General features: G+C 40.5%; 1 protein-coding gene across 3 annotated transcripts in view; it reads left to right on the top strand.

The window, feature by feature from the left end:
- Positions 1–2577: 2577 nt before the first annotated feature.
- The window catches only part of ABLIM3 (actin binding LIM protein family member 3), a 192442-nt gene continuing 175722 nt past the window's right edge, over positions 2578–19297 (top strand). For all 3 annotated transcript variants that reach the window (XM_032209464.1, XM_032209463.1, XM_032209465.1), the window contains exon 1: positions 2578–3493. In XM_032209464.1, coding sequence (XP_032065355.1) covers positions 3481–3493 — 13 coding nt within the window. In that variant the 5' untranslated portion in view covers positions 2578–3480. The remainder of the gene's footprint in view (positions 3494–19297) is intronic.

The following is a 19297-nucleotide window of genomic DNA, read 5'->3' as shown; positions in this document are numbered from 1 at the left end:
AGATGGCAGTGATCAGGTGCCTACGGAGATAGACAGCACTGAGGCAGAGGAACAGCTGGAGCCTGTTCCCAGTGTGAGCATGCACAAAGCTGCCGGAAGAAAAGAACAACTCAGAAATCAGGGTAGACTTGGGAGTAAAGTCACAGGTGGAAGGCAATTGATTCCTCCCATAGGAAATAAAACAGGGGCGAAAGGGGAGTGAGCTTTTGCAGGAAACAATTCGTTTGTTCAGTCTTTAGATTCATTTCAGGAGTGTGAAGATCTGTCCACGAATCTCAGAGACCCTGTGCCCAGTCTTTCCTTGCACAGCACCTCATTTGGATAATATTTACATGGCAGCTTTCCAAGTTAGATAAGGCCCTTAGTCATAAATATTCTTTTGAAATACAGTTTGCCAACCCTTGCTGAATGTGAATGAGATGAATTCACATTTGTTTAATAAAAGTGGTTTTGTCAGGACCAGGATCTCATGCTTTTTTGGGGAAGCCTAGGTCAGAACACATTATATTAAATCTATGGCCCTTACTAGAGGGCTACCCTATATGATCTACCAAAATTATGATGGCCATTTGATGACATCCAAAAATACAGAAAATTACAACTCTGATTTCCATTTAGAAATCTTCAGAACAGATCTGGTACCCATATTTTACCTGTTTGACCCAAAGCTAAAACAGCAAAATAATGGAATGGCAGGTGCACTTTTGCACCAAGGTGGAGTAAAAGTCAAAGAAATGCGCTAGAAAATATCTAGCAGCAAAGTCAGAATGCTACCATAGGTTTCAACTGACACTTGTACATTCACATTGCTTGGTTAAGTTATATGAAGTGAAGATTCGAAGGAATGCAAACTTGAATTTAAGGTATCGGTAATCTGAAATAAATCTGAAAATAAGTTTAACATCAGTTCTAGAGAAAGTGAAGTTCTTTTTGAGACAGCAGCAGGCTTCATTTTCATGACCACAGGTTGCATTTAACTGGGCCATTATGTCATACATATAGAAAAGACCATGGGCTTTTCTGAGGTTGGGGACAAAGGAGTTTTTCTTTTCTTTATTTTTCCCTTTTGTAATTGAATTAATCTTATTTTAGGTTTTATATTATAGTTTTTCCGAATTTGCCTAAAATGTCAGAAAACCTCAGTACTGATTTTAAGCTGCTAGAAATAACATTCCGGGCTACCCTAAAACAATTTGGGGGCCATATATGCATTTGGAGCCCAATCTGTTCTAACAATGATTGTGTTGTGTAGAAATTAAATACATGCGTTCCTTTCTGCATACAGAACAGGAATTGCTTGCCTTTTGCCCCTCCAGCAACTGGGAGCAGAAACAGCCCCAGAATTCAACTGTTGCCTTAGAATGATGAAAGCTCACAAGGAAGATAGAAATCATGTCAAAACTCCCTTTTCTTCCAATTGATCTCTAGGTTAATTTTCAACACACCAGTTCCTTTTCTTGCTTCCCATTCACTCTCATTTTTATATACAGTGCAATCAGGATTTGATGCATAGTCTCTGCCTGTCTCATCATGTAATCCACAGTAGCTGCTTCCCCCAATCCAAACAGATAAGAGGCCCCAGACATAGCTGGAGGAAGAACAGAATGCATGTGTCAAATACCCAGGATGTCAGGCAGCACAAAGGCACCTCTTTCATTGATTTTAAATTCCACTCGTTTTTATGCACTTCCACTTTCCTGGAACTTGACAGTGACACTGCTGTCTCATATTTGACAGCCAGCCCGACAGTTTGAGTTGAAGCCATAGCACTGAGGCTACAAGCAGTGTTTCTCAACCTTGGCCACTTGAAGATGTCTGGACTTCAACTCCCAGAATTCCCCAGCCAGCGAATGCTGGCTGGGGAATTCTGGGAGTTGAAGTCCAGACATCTTCAAGTAGCCAAGGTTGAGAAACATTGGGTGTTGGTGGAATGTCTGAAGGGACCATCTAAGCCTTCCACTTGTGATACCTGGGAATAAGTTCAGCCTTCTGAACAATAGTTTGCCACATATTGGCACAGGTTTCTACATTACAGTGTTATATGATCATTTGTACCACATCCCAAAGATGATGTTCTCTTTATATAAAGTCTGAGGCAGTCCCCCAACTGATATTTGAAGCCAGCATGAAATATTTCCACAAGACTGTACTGTAATTGGGCTTTCACTAACCCTAATATAGTAACTGGCTGGAGAAAAGGCTAACGCTGGGAACGATTGAGGGCAAAAGAAGAAGGGGACAACAGAGAATGAGATGACTGAAGCAGTGCTAAAATGGACTCCGGAGGATAGTAGGGGACAGGAAGGCCTGGAGGAACGTTGTGTCTGACACGACTTCGCAACTAACAACAGCAACAATATAATGTAAGACACCTTACAGGGGTGCCCCCCCCCCTTTCTATCTCTTGCAAACTGAATGCGATGTCTGCTGCGAGGGTAGCCACTTTGCCACCAGTAGATGGCGGAAGGCAACATCCCATTTTCACCAGTCGCCAAGCAAACCCTGCCCAATGGAGCTATTTTCCCGCCTCCCTCCCCTTCCTCTCGGTCCTCCCTTCCCATCCAAATTTGCAGCCAGCCCCGCCGCATCCTCACGAAAACTCCTCCCGCTGCACCTGAAAAAGGCGTCTATTGACAAACTTGGCTGAAAGAAGCGAGTCGGGCGCTGGGCGAGTAGATTTAGGACCTGGAGCTCCAAGTCCTGTGTAAACCGTCCTGAGGAAGGAGGAGGGGTGGGGTGGGAGAACACCCGGAGATACCGGAGGGAAGAATTGGCTTGTTGGTTCGATCAGCGAGCTGTGCGCATCGATTCGGCTCCCCTCCCGGTTCTCTCCCCCCCCCCCGATTCACACCCCCTTCGGCTCTAGCTGGGCTTGAGCTGGCATCGCTCTGCACTGCATGACAGCTCCAGGCTCTGAAGACGACGTAGCAGCCGGCAGTGGGAAGCCAAGCCCAGCTGAGGAAGATCTGAACAAGGCTACGCGCCGGGGATCGGCGGGGGTGTGAGCCCAGAAGGCACCTTGCCCTGTCTGATTCCCAGGGCGCTGACGCCTCTTCCTCCTCTTCCTCCTCCTCGTCTCCGTTTGCCTTTCGCTCCTGTTTATAACCCCACCCCTGACCTTATTCTCTGGCCGCCCAAGACTGAGCCGAAAGACCGAAGCCGAGAGAGAGAGAGAGAGAGTGGGAGGGAGAGAGGGAGAGAGAATAGCACCGGGTCAAGGAGAAATACCTGCGCATCGCTTAGACTGCAATTGATGGGAGATACACATTTCTTTCTCTAGGGAAGCTGGATACTCGCCCGCCCCCTTCTCTCTCTCTCTTTCGCTCTCTCTTTTAAAGAAAAGAACCCGATCCAAAGCAGGAAGGTGGGGATTTCTGCTCCAAAAGAGAAGGGAGGGCAGGGGCAACGAGAGGAATCGGAGAGAATTTCGCCGAGCGTTTCCCTCCTTTTGTTGAATGAGAAGGACGGCGCCGGATCACCATGAGCACCAGCAGTAAGTACGGCTCTCCCTTGATTGGTGGTGGGGGGGGGGGGGGGAGAGAAGAAGCAGCTTCTTTTGCACTCCGCCTTGCGGAGATGAGGGTGTCAAGAAGGATGGACCAGGTTAGGGGTTTGAGAATGTTTTTTTTTCCCTGTTTGGGGTTTGGGATGAGAAAAGATGGGCGTATTATGTGAGATAGATACACCTGCTGATCCTCAGCCCTACCTTACAACTAGAATTTTGACAACTTGATTTAAATGGAGGGGGGCTGAGGGGGAGGTGTGTCACATCCACAGACACCTAACTACTCTAGGTTAAAAGATACACTCCCTGGTGTCTTCAGGCTGCGCCCCCACCTGTGCCTCTAACTAAAGATAGGCATAATCTTTTCAGTGGCATCTCAGGGCAGAGTTCAGAGGAAGGGTGGCAGGATTGGGAGATGAAACTATGACTGTATGTGTAGGTGCCTTGATACGTTGCCATACATTTCCCACTCATTCATCAGATGCAAGATCTCTCTCTCTCTGTAGTGGACAATGCGATAGCGGCTATTGATTAGAATAAAAGAAATGGCAAGAAGCATTAAGAAAAAGGGCCACATCTGAATTTGTAAGAGGTTAAAAAAACTGAACTGTGTCAGACCAGTTTTAAAGATAGGAAGGTTTCAGTTTCTATAGTACTGAATATGACAAATCGGTCAGAAATATCTGCTGCTGGGGTAGATTTTAGTGTTGCTGTTTTGATTCTCTTGCTGTTTAATAGGATTTTCACTCATCTGTGAGGCAAATGAAGCCACCTTGTAGACTTCTTCCTCTGACAGCTAGAGGAGAAATCTTTAGCAGCTTTTAGATACTGAGGTTTCAGATTTTCCAGGGTTTGGGGGGAAAGGAGTAAGTAGGTAGGCTGCAGGGCTGGGTCAAAAACTCTTGCTGAGAATCTTGGAGAGTTAATATCTTATCTTGATTAACCAAGGGTCTTGACATTGATGTAGGTCTACATGTTCGTAAGAGAACTCTTCATTTGTATTCCTGTCCTTGGGATTTGACTTCATATTGCAATTAGCAAATATTTGGAAGGGGATTCCCCCCACCCCACCCCAAAAGGGCATCAACCCAATTTTTAGTTTTCTTCTTTAGGTTCCTCCCTCTTTCTTTTTGCTGTGCTGAGTTGGTCCCATTTTTCTTGAGACAAACAGGTGGTGCTAGTGCTGCTCCAAGGGTGACAGCCAAGGAAAATATTTCAACCCAGAGAATGAGTGATTTTTTTAGCTTTCATATGCCACATCCTCAAGAAATAAACTGCCCCAGTGTTTTCCCCATCACTCACAACTGAATTACGAGCTAGAAAGGATGCTCTGATAGGTAGGCATAGATAATAGGCCCTGCTAATATATTCTTTTCCATCATGTAGCTGCCTAATAACAAAAGCCTAGAGCTCACCTGCACCACCCAACAAGGTGTCTTACTCAAGACCAGGGTGTTTTCTGCTTGGGTGGCAGAAAAACAAGGCTAAGCAGAATGAGGGAGCAGCCCTATCAGAAACAACCAGTAGCTGGGTAATGGTGGTTCCTTTCTCCTGGTAATGATGTGGGATTAATGTTTCAGAAATCCATTATTTTTCCAGGAGTCTTGCCCCTCCCTCTCACGCTCCACAGCTGTATGCACTTTCTGCACTCTGTTCAAAGTCCACTTCCATAGCACCATTCTGCAACTCGGGGCTTCCAATGTTGGGACTGTGCTCCCCATTATACTATCTACAGAAAATGAGAGTATAAATGCCCCTATCCATCTATAGAGTGCTGAATGGGAAGAAGCCATTTTACAAGTATAGCATACATTTGCTATGTGTGTTACTATGCTATCAGGAATATGAAAAAAAAAGCAATTTAATCACATCAAGACATCCTTGCCTAGTCTGAGCCTATTCTTAATTTGGCCCATGCCTGGCTGAGCCAAAGGGGGCTCAGCTATGATCCACCTATCCAAATTGTTATGCCACATTTGCATGCCTTTGTCTTCCCCTCTGTACCGTGATGTGATACTAAAAAATGTATTTACCTCCCAGGGCAAAGCACTTTATGCTCTTTTACCATGTTGCAATGGATCATTTTTGAAAGTCGGGAAAGCAAGAACTACCCTTTTCAAATTAATCCAAAATTGGAATCTCACAAAGTTACTAGCTTCAAAAGAAACCGCAAATGTATTTCTGTTAAAATGTAATATGACTGCTTTCATATATAGAACCGCATATTATAATTCTAGTGCAGCAGCAATCAGTCATTATCTTGGGTAGAAGGAAAGAGCTTCTTTTGCAATTCTAGAAGGGCCACATCAATGAAATCAACCAGTAGTGGGAGGGATTTACATACTGATCTTACTGCAATAAAACTAAAAAAAGCTATTCTTTAATTAACCTTGTTGGGATGAATGACAAACATTCATTTACATGGGAATAATGAAAGAGACATTGTTAAGATAAACAAATCTGCCAGTTCCTATTATCCTCAACTATTGTAGATCATCCTCAAATTCTCTTTGCTTGATCTCCGTAGAGCAGTATTGGTGAACCTTTTTGGCACTGAGTGCCGAAACGGGAGCATGCATACAGGGGAGTGCCGGAAACCGGAAGAGCAGCTCACTGGCCTTCCAGTTTCTGGCACGCATGCGTGCACGAAGACCAACTGTTCAGCACACATATATGCACTGGAAACCAGAAGCTCAACTTCCCAGCATGTGTATGCACACGCGCACCAGGGAGCTGCTCTTCTGGTTTCCGGCAGTCCCACATGTGCGAAGACCATCTGGCCAGTGTACATGTGTGTGCTGGAACCCGGAAGGCCAACAGGCAATGGCTGGCATGCTCGGAGAGATGGCTCTGTGTGCCAATTCTAACCATAGGTTTGCCATCATGGTCCTAGAGTAACCTTCTCCAACAATGATATATTTTAGAAGCTGACCATATCTGAATGACAGTAGGTTGGAGAAGTTTGTCCTATATAAGACCATGGTGGAATTAATATAAGCCAACATAGATCAGTGTTCATTTTGAATTGTTGCTTCACCACAAGCCATGAACCATGCCCTCTAGTATATTAAGATGCACAGTACCTCCTAGGGGGTAATATCTAATTATTAGTACAAGTATTTAGCTTCACAATTTGAGAACATATACAAGAAAGTAGGTCCCATTTTCTTTGAAGAACATACTTTCAGGTAAACATGCTTACTATAACATTGTGTGTCACATTGTGTCCTAGAGAGCAGGGCTATTTTTAATTCATCATCTTAACAATTCTTTATTATTTTATTATAGCTAATACAAATCCAAAAAGCAGTGTAATAACTCAGCAGTTAAAGACACTGAGCTCGTCAGATGGAAAGCTGACAGTTTGGGTTTGAGACCTGAGCACTGCACAGTGGGATGAGCTCCCATTCCTTGCCCCACCTCCTGCCCACCTAGCAGTTTGAAAGCATGCAAATGCAAGTAGATTAATAGGTACCACTTTGATGGGAAGGTAATAGTGTTCCATATGCCTTTGGTGTATAGCCATGATGATCACATCACCATAGAAAATATCTTCAGACAATGCTGGCTTCATTGGCCAAGAAACAGATGAGCATTAAGGTATTAATTTCATAATGGGAAATCTCACTATTGCAACAAATAGACTTCTGTTATTTCTCTTCAACAGGCTCTGTCTGAATATTATTCCCAAATTAATTTTATTCTGAGAGGAATTCCTGTTCATATATCTGGAAAATATTTTTAGAAAGTAATGTCTTTGTTTTATGGTTTTCTTTCAATTCTGAGAAAATCTTTACAGAAAGTACACTTAGTGAGGGAGAATTTCTTTTTCCAAATCTGGTGGTGTACTACTAAGCTTACCTATTATCAAGGCTTAATACTGGAAGCCAACAATTGGTGTCCTGATTTGGGCAACTTTTGAATATAGGTATAGTACCTTTGATTGGATGGATGGTATTAGGATCTAAATATACTAAAACTCTAGTATCTCTGGAAATATATCAGTTAGAAATGTAATGTCTAAAAAGAAATTTTGATCCTTTTTCCCATGCTAAATTGACTTTATGAGAAAAATCCAACATTAAAAATTGGGGGAAAGATGGCAATAGGGAAAAATTGGATGAAAGTGGGATATTGACTTTGAACCAATTGATAAATATGAGGATGCGTTTTTAACATACTGTGCTAAGAGACAAACATCATCTATCACACGTTGTCAAACTCGCTGTGTCATGTTGCTGTCACGATGCCTTTTTGTGGAGCTGGGATGGGCATGGCCTGCATGTGATACATCCAACCCATGGGCCACCAGTTGGCACCCCTGATCTATCAGATATAACGTAGTGGCAATAGTTGCAGCTTCAATATTTGCTAACAATGTTTTTTGGAACAGCAGCCTTTTCAGCTTCTACCATGGGTCCATGTACCCAAGATACATGGACACTGGTTAAATCATTTAAAACTCAAATTATACTATTAGTTTCTAAAGATATTTTTTATCAATAAATCAATTTTATATGCAGATGTTAAATATGAGGGGAATAAGGAATTAAGGTTATTATATTGCCTAAACAATGGGAGAGTGTCTCAACTTCTATAGGAAGCGTGTCAGTTCACTTTTAACTATGGCTAATATAACAAAATAATATTTAGAATTTATTGGACTATGTTACATAGGTGTCACAATGGCTTAATGGTTAAGATACTGGGCTTGTTGGATGGAAAGCTGACAGTCCAGGTTTGAGAACTGAGTGTTGCATGATGGAGTGAGCTTCTGTTACTCACCCCAGCTCTTGCTGACCTAGCAATTTGAAAGCATACAAATGCGAGTACATAATTAGGTATCATTTCAGTGGGAAGGTGTTTCACTGGACACTCTGTGCTGCAGTGTGATGCCATGGTAGCCAGATGACCACAGAAATATCTTCAGACAGCACTGGCTCAATGGCCTAGGAACAGAGATGAGCATCGCCCTTAAAGCCAGCTATAACTTAAAGTAGTAAAACCCATAGAGACTCCTTTGCATTTACCCTACATCTGTATAGAAAATGATTGTCTGGGACATTGTTTTATTGGAGATGTAATAAAGACAATATTTCTTTAAAACACGTGTTTTTACAATAACTACAATGTTACTCAGTTTTGGGAGAAAGCAGCGGACTACACAAAGTTGACTGTGTGATAAAAGCTAAAATTTTCAAAGGATAATGTTCTTTTGAATTACATATCCAGTACATTGAATTTGACAACTGGATAATGTAAATGGATTCTCTGTGCCCTTATAGCTAAAAGGCAACAGGGTCTCTAATTTTCTGCATAGCAAACTTGTCTGAAGAAATGAGTTGAGGCTGAATTACAGGATACTGTACCAGGAGAAGCCTATTCTATAGGAAATTTTTTTCTTCTTAGGACAAGGGAGAACAGTCTGCCTTCAACCCAACACTAAGAAATATGCAGTCCTATTGATCTGATCTGGGATGTGGTGGCTCAGTGGCTAAGACTCTGAGCTTGTCGATTAGAAAGGTTGGCAGTTTGGCAGTTCGAATACCTAGCTCCATGTAACAGAGTGAGCTCCCATAACTTGTCCAGCTTCTGCCAACCTAGCACTCCGAAAGCATGTAAAAATGCAAGTAGAAAAATAGGAACCATCTTTGGTGGGAAGGTAACAGCGTTCTGTGCACCTTCAGCATTTAGTCATGCCGGTCACATGACCACAGAGATGTCTTTGGACAATGCTGGCTCTGTGGCTTTGAAACAGAGATGAGCACTGCCCCCTATAATTTGCCACTAAACTGAGTCTACCAATAAGTTTCAATGTCCAAAAACATCCCATGTATTCTAGGCTCAGTGAGAAGATATTCTTCAGTCACTTCACAGTAATGTCAAACATTCACAAGTCAGACATTGGCACTCAAAATAACCATTGCATAAAGATTGGCTGAAATTGTCACCATATGATGAGTGTGAAATGTGATGGGCTATTGGGTGCAATAGCACAGATTTCACTAAGAAGTCTCTTCTGACTTGTTGCAAATCATAAGCAAGTCTGGATGCCATATGATGGCTTTTTTGTGCCCTGCAAACCAGATTCACTTGTCAGCTTGGAACATAACATCTCATATGGCTCTTGTCTAGATTTAGAGACAAAGGCATCCAAACTGTTCATCTTTAATTATTGGTACATCTGTTGTTACTTCTGTGGCTTCCATGTGGTTCCATAGCATATAATATATATTGGAGCAAGGCAATCAAAGAAATGTCTTCTTTCCATTACATAGGGAAGTTGTGACATGTTGAAACACTAGACTTTGCTGGAGAGAATTGCATGGGAAGAAAGGTCCTTTGTTTCCTCAGTGATAGTAGAGTTAATTTAGCATTTGAGAGGATTGACTAAGAGCCTTAGGATTGTAATGTATAGGCATGAAGCTATTGCTCTACATAGCTTATTGTCAGCACCATCCACACTGGCTGGGGAACTTTGGAACTTGAAGTCCACACATTTTAAAGTTGCAAGTTTGAAAAACATGTTATAGATACAGCATTGCTTGCAAGTTTTGCCTATCCTAACCCCTCCTAGGATTCCTGCATGCCAACCATTACTATACTTATTATTAGGACATATGTCTATGTCAAAAGAAAAGAAGATGTTTACCAAGTATGTAGCTCCTGTACTACTGTGCTCATATAGAGGGACTTGAACAACATGATGTATGACAAAGCTATGCATATTACCTTTACTTGTATCTTTAACTTACTCATTTTCTTACTGTGGCATTTTCTATTTGTTTCACCATGGGCACCATATGCATTAACCATACACACATGGGTAGGCATATAGTGCCCACGGTGACAGTGTTCCCACTTTGACTTTGTTTTTAAGATATTTTAATTAATGTAATTAATTGATTGATTAATCAGTGGAAGACAGTTGCCAGCATTATCATTATTTATAAAAATAGATCTGGGATCCATCTAAGCCCTGTAGGCAATCTTATAAAATAAATGCATTGCAAGTAGAGGCAACCCATTACTTCACATGGAAAAACCACCTACCTGGAAAAAGGAAAGGCAATGGAAGGCAACGGAGCCTGAGTGAGAAATTTACACTGCAGGTGCTGCATTGGATGCCCCTGGGCTCCTCATGCAGCTCAAAGTGGGAGTGGCAAACTTTAAATGCCGTGGCTCATCTGAACGCAGAGAATCACTTTTTCCAGGTTCCATCCAGGATGCTTGATTCAGATGGGAATGCTTCTCTCGGTCAAGGGGAAGCACTGAACTGCATATCCATAGGCGTAAAACACCCTGGCTAGTGAGGTTAGTCAGGCTCTGAGGGATAGGTATCAAACTTGCCGTATCACATTGCCGTCACATGACATTTTGTGACATTTTTCCCATTCGCGGAGCTGGGGTGGGTGTGACCTGCGTGTGATGCATCCGGCCTGAGGGCTGCCAGTTTGACACCCCTGCCTGGGGTAATGTTGCCTGGCTGTTACTACCCACATTATGGAACAGTCTTCTGGAAATTAGGACAACGTGGGTATCATTTCAAAAGCCTGTCCTGATGGAATTATTCCACAGGAGTTGTGACAGTTAAGTTGCTTTTTGATTGTTGCATTGTACTGGGTAGCTGTAATTATATTACAGTTGATTTGATATTGTTTTTAATTATATTTTTGTTCTGCTTTTTATTCTTGTCAAGTGCCAGGAGAAGTTTGGATTTTGATGATATATCAAAAACATAAATTGGTAAACGCATACACTTCACCAATTTGTCTTTTGGTAAATTTGTAATTAGCTCCATCGACCGCAGTAAGCACTTAGTAAACAGGCCAGCCTCCTCTGCCCTATGTAGTGATCTTGCCCATAAATGTCTTCTCAAAATTCAATTAGCTCAGGATTTCCTTGGTTATGACTTTCTTTTGTCAGTTGTTCACATTTCAAAGGCTCCATTTCTTTTTTTACAATCTCTCCCAGGAAACACATGGCAAATGTACTTCTGACTGAATAGATGCAGGAGTGTGCAGGTACATTAAAACAGATTTGATTTTGTTACAAAGAGAGAATTTTTTTTTTAAAAAATCCAAAATTTGAACTCTTACTCTGGAGAAAAAGCAACAAGTTTGGTGAAGTGAGCCATGAATCAAAAATCAAGTGAAAGTCAGTGGCTGGAGACTTAAATTAGGAAACGAATCTTTGATGCAACCCCTAATTAATGGATCTAATAGGCTGTTATGTGATGTGACGATCACTGCTGCTTTTGATAGCTTTGAAAGGGGATTAGATTACTGTTTCTCATCAACTTTAAGATGAGTGGCTATCAACTCCATGATGCTGCTTGGAAAATTATGAGAGTTAAATCCCACATGTCTTAAAGTTGATGAGGTTGAGAAACACTGGGTTACATGGATAATAATCTGTCAATAACTTCTAGTCATAAAAATTAGAAACCACCAAGTTTTGCGGCTCCATGAATAAATCTGCTAAGGAGAATTAAGACAAAAGGTCTATTGCATTCATGTGTGGTCTGAGTTTCTTACTCCGTACTAATGATAGTGTACATTTCTCAGAGTTGATTGATTGGATTGATATAGAAACATTATTGGCGGATGGATGGATGGATGGATGGGTGGGTGGGTGGGTGGATGGATGGATAGATGATAGATAGATAGATAGATAGATAGATAGATAGATAGATAGATAGATAGATAGATAGATAGATAGATAGATAGATTGATTGATTTCTGGCACACCAATATAAAGATGGATAATAAAGTTCTATAATATAGAATATTTTTTCTGGATAAAATCAGAAAATGGTCATAGATCATAAGTTCTCCATAAACTGTTATACTCTAGACCCGTAATGGCGAATCTATGGCACCCATGCCAGAAGTGGCACGCAGAGCGATCTCTCTGGGCACACCAACTGCTGCCTCACACACATGCGCGCCGACCAGTTGGTCTTTGTGCATGCATGCACACCAGAAACTGGAAGACCAGTGCATGTGCACACCAAAAACTGAAAGCTCAGCGAATGTCGGGGAACTACTCTTCCAGTTTCAGCGCTCCTGCGCATGTGCGCAAGGGAGCAGCTCTTCCGATTTCTGGTGCTTCCCTGTGCGCTCCCATTTCAGCACTCAGGGTCAAAAAGGTTCACCCAGCACTGCTCTAGACAGCACTCATCTTTGTTTTGTAGTCTCCATACTCATTACAGAGCTTTGGGAAGTTTTTATGTACCACTATTGACCTAAAATAAGCTCCATCTTTATAAATGGACTTTGATTCACATCTCAAATATCTTCAGTGCAAAAGCTTCTACATTTTCCACCAATTCAGAATGGCAGGTTAAAAACAAAACGCCATTATGCAATTGGCTTTTCACTGGAAAAAGTATATAAATCTGTCTACCGGAGATTAAATTGAACTAATCCTAATGCTTTACTCTTTGATCCATTTTGACGTGAAAGCAGCGAAAGCTTTCTGACCTTTACCCAAAATACTGAGCCATCTACAAGGCTTCTACTATTGTGCTACTACTATTACGATTGTAACCGTGTTTTAGTTTTGTGCTGACTTTGCTGAGAAACTAAATTGTAAAACAGCAGGGACCTACCTGCTGAAAAACATCTTGCGATTCATTTCCCACCACACTTAAATCTAGCAGAAAGTGATCAATGCAGCTAATGAACAATTTCATAAAGCTGTCATGGAAAACAGTTTCTTTTGGACATCAAGTGATGTCTGCTACACTTGGACAGGTAAAACTCTTTTCCTGGTGGAGTGCCACAAGTGAAGTGAAGTTATAAAATATATGCTCACTGCTTTCTGTTATTTACAAAAAGGCACACCCCAAAAACATCTGGAACACCACTTGAACACTATTGACATTGATTAAATCACCATCATTCAATTGCAAAAGGCAGTTTTATTTGGAGCAGCTTACCTCCTGTGACAATAATATTAACATTATCAAACAATGATATCTGCCTATCTCATATCTTTGGAAAAAATGTGATAGATGGACAATCATTCCAAATCTAGTATAAATATTGACTAAATATGCCAATAATAATAATAACAATAACAATAATAATAATAAAAATAGATACATTAACAAAATAACAAGGTAAATAAGTATTACAACATGTCAACCTCTGAGGGATCCCTGGGGCTCTCTGAGCTTGCTTGTATTCTTGCAGTCGTTTTATTACTCAAACTAGGTAACATCATCAGTGCTAGTGGAAGAAAAGTTGTTCTTTGGTGGAAGTGTACCTGTGGGCTGATTTTTCCCATTTGCATGAAGTGTTTGACATCCATATGTGGCACTAATGAGAACATTTGTAGCTCAGGTTTGACATGAGGGGTCCTTGTCTGCTTTTTTTCTTGCCGAAGTTTCATTACCCAAACTATATAATATCATCAATGGTAGTGATGATGATGTTTCCGAGTTAGAGTAATGAAACATCTGCAAGAAAAGCCGAGGTGGTGCAGTGGTTAAATGCAGCACTGCAGGCTACTTCAGCTGACTGCAGTTTTGCAGTTCGGCTGTTCAAATCTCACCGGCTCAGGGTTGACTCAGCCTTCCATCCTTCCGAGGTGGGTAAAATGAGGACCCAGATTGTTGTTGGGGGCAATATGCTGACTCTGTAAACCGCTTAGAGAGGGCTGAAAGCCCTATGAAGTGGTATATAAGTCGAACTGCTATTGCTATTGCTATTGCTAAAACAAGCAGACTCAGAGAGCACCAAGGACCCCACATGTGAAACCTGAGCTACAAATGTTCTCTTTTATTAGTATCAAGCTCTGAAAATCGAAGTTGAAAGACTATGATATAAACCAGCTATAGTGATCCCACCAGGTGTCATATCAAAAACTCTTGGATGGCACTTAGCAAATCTGCACTTTGACAAATTTTCTATCTGTCAACTACAAAAAGCCACACTGCTCGGACCTGTACATATGCTACAACAATACATTATTACAGCTTACATTCTTAGGAAGAACTCAATATATATAAAGATTAATACCAGTTAAACAACTGGCAGTTGTGGTTTCACATTATTGTATTCTATTTGTAATGATGATGATGATGATGATGATGATGATGATGAGGAGGAGGAGGAGGAGGAGGAGGAGGAGGAGGCGGGGGGAGAAGTAGTCACGTGAACAAGTTAGAGAACTGATTTGTCACAGTGGGGAGGTTTTGTGTGTTTTTTCACTGCAAGATTTGGGAGAAACATCTCTGGAAAAAATGCCAATTCTTTCTCAAACATTCTTTCTCAAACATTCTTTCCCAACTGAAATCTACTAATTGTAATAGGACTACAGCTTCCAAAGTCTCAAGATGGCACAGTTGTTGAAGAAGGTAGATTAGGTAGTATACAATCTATTCAACAGTCTCTGGTATTAGTTGTGCAGTTTTCTTAGGAAAAAAAATCCCTGTGGGATTCATTCTCTCTCCCCTCTCTCTTACACATAACTGCACATACACATACATATATGCACTTTGCAAAAGCAGTTAAGAGTCTCCTAAGCTTAGGTATTCATTGGGAAGTGTATGTTGAGTAATTTATAGCAATCGGAGCACTGAATGACTATTTTTGGCATCCAGATCAGGGTTAGCAGCTATGTCCATTAAGTACTATTATGTGCTAATCTTCCAAGACATATGGCTACACATTGTTTACCAGCAAACACCATTCATTCTCCTTTTAATTAAAAAAGGATCACATGACATTGCTTTGCTCCGGTATGTATGCTGCTGCATTTCTGATCCTGATCATTATTCCTTATGATCACTTATCAAACCAGGACTTAATAGAATTTTGTCGCTCTTGCAAGGATTTGCTTTATTGTATATATCACTGTATAGAATCCAGCGTAATGCTAAAGTCCTGTTGTGTGAAGAAGCAGAACTGCCATTTCTATTTATTCAATGGACCCCAAGAACATAAGTGAGAAATTCCTTCTATCCGTAAATCAGTGACTCTGGCCTTACATGTCAGGAAATTGTTCAACTTGTTACAGAATGTAGTAGGGTCTTAGTAGAATTATATCATGAAATGAATTCACCGAGGAATCCAATACTCCATCCCATCCCACAAATAGAATAGGATTGTCACTGAATGTACAGGTTGGTGAGGTACAGTTTAACAAAAAAAAAAGTTTGGTTATGAGTTGTAATGACTTTGATACCCATTCCAGGGTATAATTCATTCTATTTAAAGTGGATCCAGTCTTGGATCATTACACCCTATGAGTCTACATGAAATTTTGTCTCCTTGCAAGCACTCCCTTTGAGGATATATGTCCTACCGTTCTCTAGTACAGGTGCCACTTTTGCCTGAGATTCTCCCCAACCCTTCTATTTCTGGAAGCTCAATTCAGAACCATAAGGCTTCTTTGTATGCATTTTGATGAAACCTATGTAATGTTTAATGGACTGAGCCTAACACAGCTCTGTCAGTTTTGTGACATCTTCTCATTTCTTCAGCCTAGGCAGGCAGCAAAGAAACATGACAAGTTAATTAAGCCCCTTGCGGTAGCTCCTACAATATATTTTGTTGAGTGGGTCATAAGTTCTGCATTACAGAATGCCATAATTTATTATTAGTATTATTATTTTTTCTGCAAACAGGGCAGGGGCGGGTTGCTACTGGCATTACTGCCAGTTTGGCATGGAATTTTTTTTGCAATGGAGATTGTTCTGCACATGTGCAGAACCAAAAATCAAGATGGCATTGCCGACAATAGAACCGGTTCATATGTGTGGACGCCCGAGTTACTACCTACTTGGCTGAACTGGGCCGAACTGATAGGAACCTACCTCTGCAACAGGGTTCTTCTTGCCACTTAGGCTGATCCATTTATCAGCTCAAACATTTCCTCTTTGAGCTTTCTGGTTCAAGGGGCACTGCCTCCTTGAGACAGGTAAGGCCTAAGATTGTTTTCATTCCACTCTGCCAGGCTGATGAATATCAAACTCTTAGAGAAAGCAGACTGATTTCTGCACCTGATGTGGTGAGATAAAATTGATAGCAACTATCCTATTGAAAGTGGCTGCACAGCTGGCTGCATAACCATATGATACTAGCAAGGTAGGGGTAATGCCTCCTGGGGTGATTACCATTGAGGAGCTAGCCTAATGTATTCCATTCATTTTTAAAATACAAGGAGAGAGAACAGATTGGGTGGTTGCTGTTATTTGAAGCCCAGCAGAACAGAGGCTTAATACAAATTCCTGGGACACCTAGTAAATTGGTTTCATTCACCCACACTGCCTTCTTTCACAAAAACATCCTGGGAAGCAAAGCAGTGTTCCTAGGTCAGTCAGTAAGGGGATGAATAAAGCAGGAACCAACGTACAGATGCACCTTGTAACATATATAGTGTATTTGACAGAAAAAGTAGGGCCTGCACTAAGAGATCATCTGGGTGATTGATGCACTCAAGAAGAGTTGTCCTTCAGCTCCTGTTGCTTTGTGATCAACAGGTGTGTCCTCTTGGTATGATGAGAATGATAGATCAACGTATCCCAAAGGTAACAGATTGGAGAAAGATAAAATATGGACCGCTTTCAACATCCATGAAAGCAGACTTGTAGTCATATAGTAGTTTTTCATCCTCCTCTCTTCCCTCTGCAACTCTACACTTCAAAACCTAGCATGGGGCAGGTGTGAGGATATGCAGAGTTAGTGGGGGAATCCATTTCCATGACTGGTATCACTTCTATCAGCAGACGGATTCCATGGGATATTACTTCTATGTTTATGGGTTCTAGTATATAAAAGAATTTGAAGGCTCAAAGCTTGGACTGAAGTTGTCCTTCTTTATCTTGTAGTTTTTTTAGACTGGACTGATAAAATATAATGTGGCTCACTTGGTTTTGTTTGACGTTGTACTCAGACACCATATGATTTGTTGTTCAATATTGTGTAAACCATGTTTTCAATAAACTGTTATTATTGAAGCCCTAGTTTAGTATGATGCAACCCAAAATTTACTGTTTGAGATAAGTTAGCCACATTTATTTTAAACATATTTATTTAAGAATTTGAGCCACTGATTTCGATGAAGACTAAGACTGGCTAATCTGGCTTCAGTGGATCCAACCCTTAAAGCTTTGGTATGTAATGTTTCAGAAGTTTAAATGAAATTATGTTAAATCCTGAAGTATGTACTTTAGGCTTGTCGTCATTCTTCTTGCTACAAGTTTTGATCTTGATCCTGCACATTAAAAATCCTGCCATCAATTGTTCAAATGCAGCTTCGTTTAGCAAGTAAAATTGTTTTTGGTTTGTAAAGATTTTAGATGGGAGGTTGAGTTGTTCAATTGTTTTTCTTTGTAAGAAAGAAATTCCCTCCATATTAAAAATGAGATTTTTTTGAGGGGAGACAAAATTATACATTACGTTACATCACATGACAAGTAGATGAATTTATGTTTTATTTTTAGGTTGGTCTAGATTGAGCCCTCAAAATAAAAGTCTATGGTCAGCTGCAAAATTTACACAATGAGCAGTTTGATTCTTGCAGAAGGATTCTCCAGATGGTATGAACATTTTTCCACTTGTGGAAGCATTCAAATATCCATTCCCCATGCAGTTTAAAATGGAAAGTCTAGAAATTATTTTATTAGCTCATCTGTTTGCATAAATCAGCTCAACATATGTATGACAAACAATTGTGAAAGACATAAACTAGATACATGTTTAGGTTCTGAGTGGCTGGTAGCATGTTTTGGAAAGGATCCGTGTAGGGATTGTTCTAAATTTTTAGTGAAAGACACTCATCACATTTATAGCTAATTTAAATTTACTCTCAGAAATCTTTCTGAGAATATTCCAGAACAGTTTTTCATGAAAAGTTGCCAGAGTTGGATATTAGGCTGTAGTATGTGTAATCAACATGTTATGTGATACTTAACAGCATTTGAAATTTGACAATGAACAGTCTATAGACTTTGATATCTGACATCTGTTATTTAGCAACTGATACTGTTAAATATTTGGCAGCCTGTGCATTGGTATCTGTTCCCTTGCAGTAACTAATATTTCGAAATGATTTGCTGGCTCTATTTTTATTATTGGGAGTAGGAAATATCTTAAATAATGCATTTTAAATCATTTTTCCTTAAATATCTTGTACACTTTGCAATAGTGGGCCCTCCTTTATCACAGACACTTGTCTGAATATTTCAAGCACTCTGATGGAATTTTGACATCCCAGCTGTCGGTATTGCCAGGATTTAAGATAAAGGATGGAAGTGTGGTGGAAAGTCTGGGCATTGGTTGCTAGCCTTGATCAAAATGTTTAATAAATAGAACTGCACAACTGTGGGAGGCAAGGACCATACTTGGCTTTGAGTAGTGGGCAGAAACCACAAGCCAAAAACTGAGTCAGGTCAGGACAAGAATGTAATTTAAATTTAATTCATTAGTTAAACGTACTGTGGTTGTGATTACTTCCAGTGTATTAATGTTCCACCCTCATCACCTTGTCACATTTGCAAGTTAACAAGGACCAGACTGGTTGAGAAAATTATAGTAATGAAGAACACAATAATGATGAACTATTCAGAATATGAAATAGAACTGTTTTGTAAAAAGTAGGCATAACATAAGATAGGTTTATTGGGATTTATATAAGATATGTTATGTTCCTGACGGAATGAATGTTAAGTGGATGTACTATGAAAGCTATTAATGTAAACTACATTTAGTTCTGATTCCTTTTCTCTTTTGTATCTCATGTCTCTATTTTTTTCTATTTGCTCTTTCTCTACTTTAAGTA

Source organism: Thamnophis elegans, chromosome 2 (assembly GCF_009769535.1).
Source record: "Thamnophis elegans isolate rThaEle1 chromosome 2, rThaEle1.pri, whole genome shotgun sequence".
Classification (NCBI taxonomy): domain Eukaryota; kingdom Metazoa; phylum Chordata; class Lepidosauria; order Squamata; family Colubridae; genus Thamnophis; species Thamnophis elegans.
This window is presented reverse-complemented; position numbering and strand designations above follow the sequence as displayed.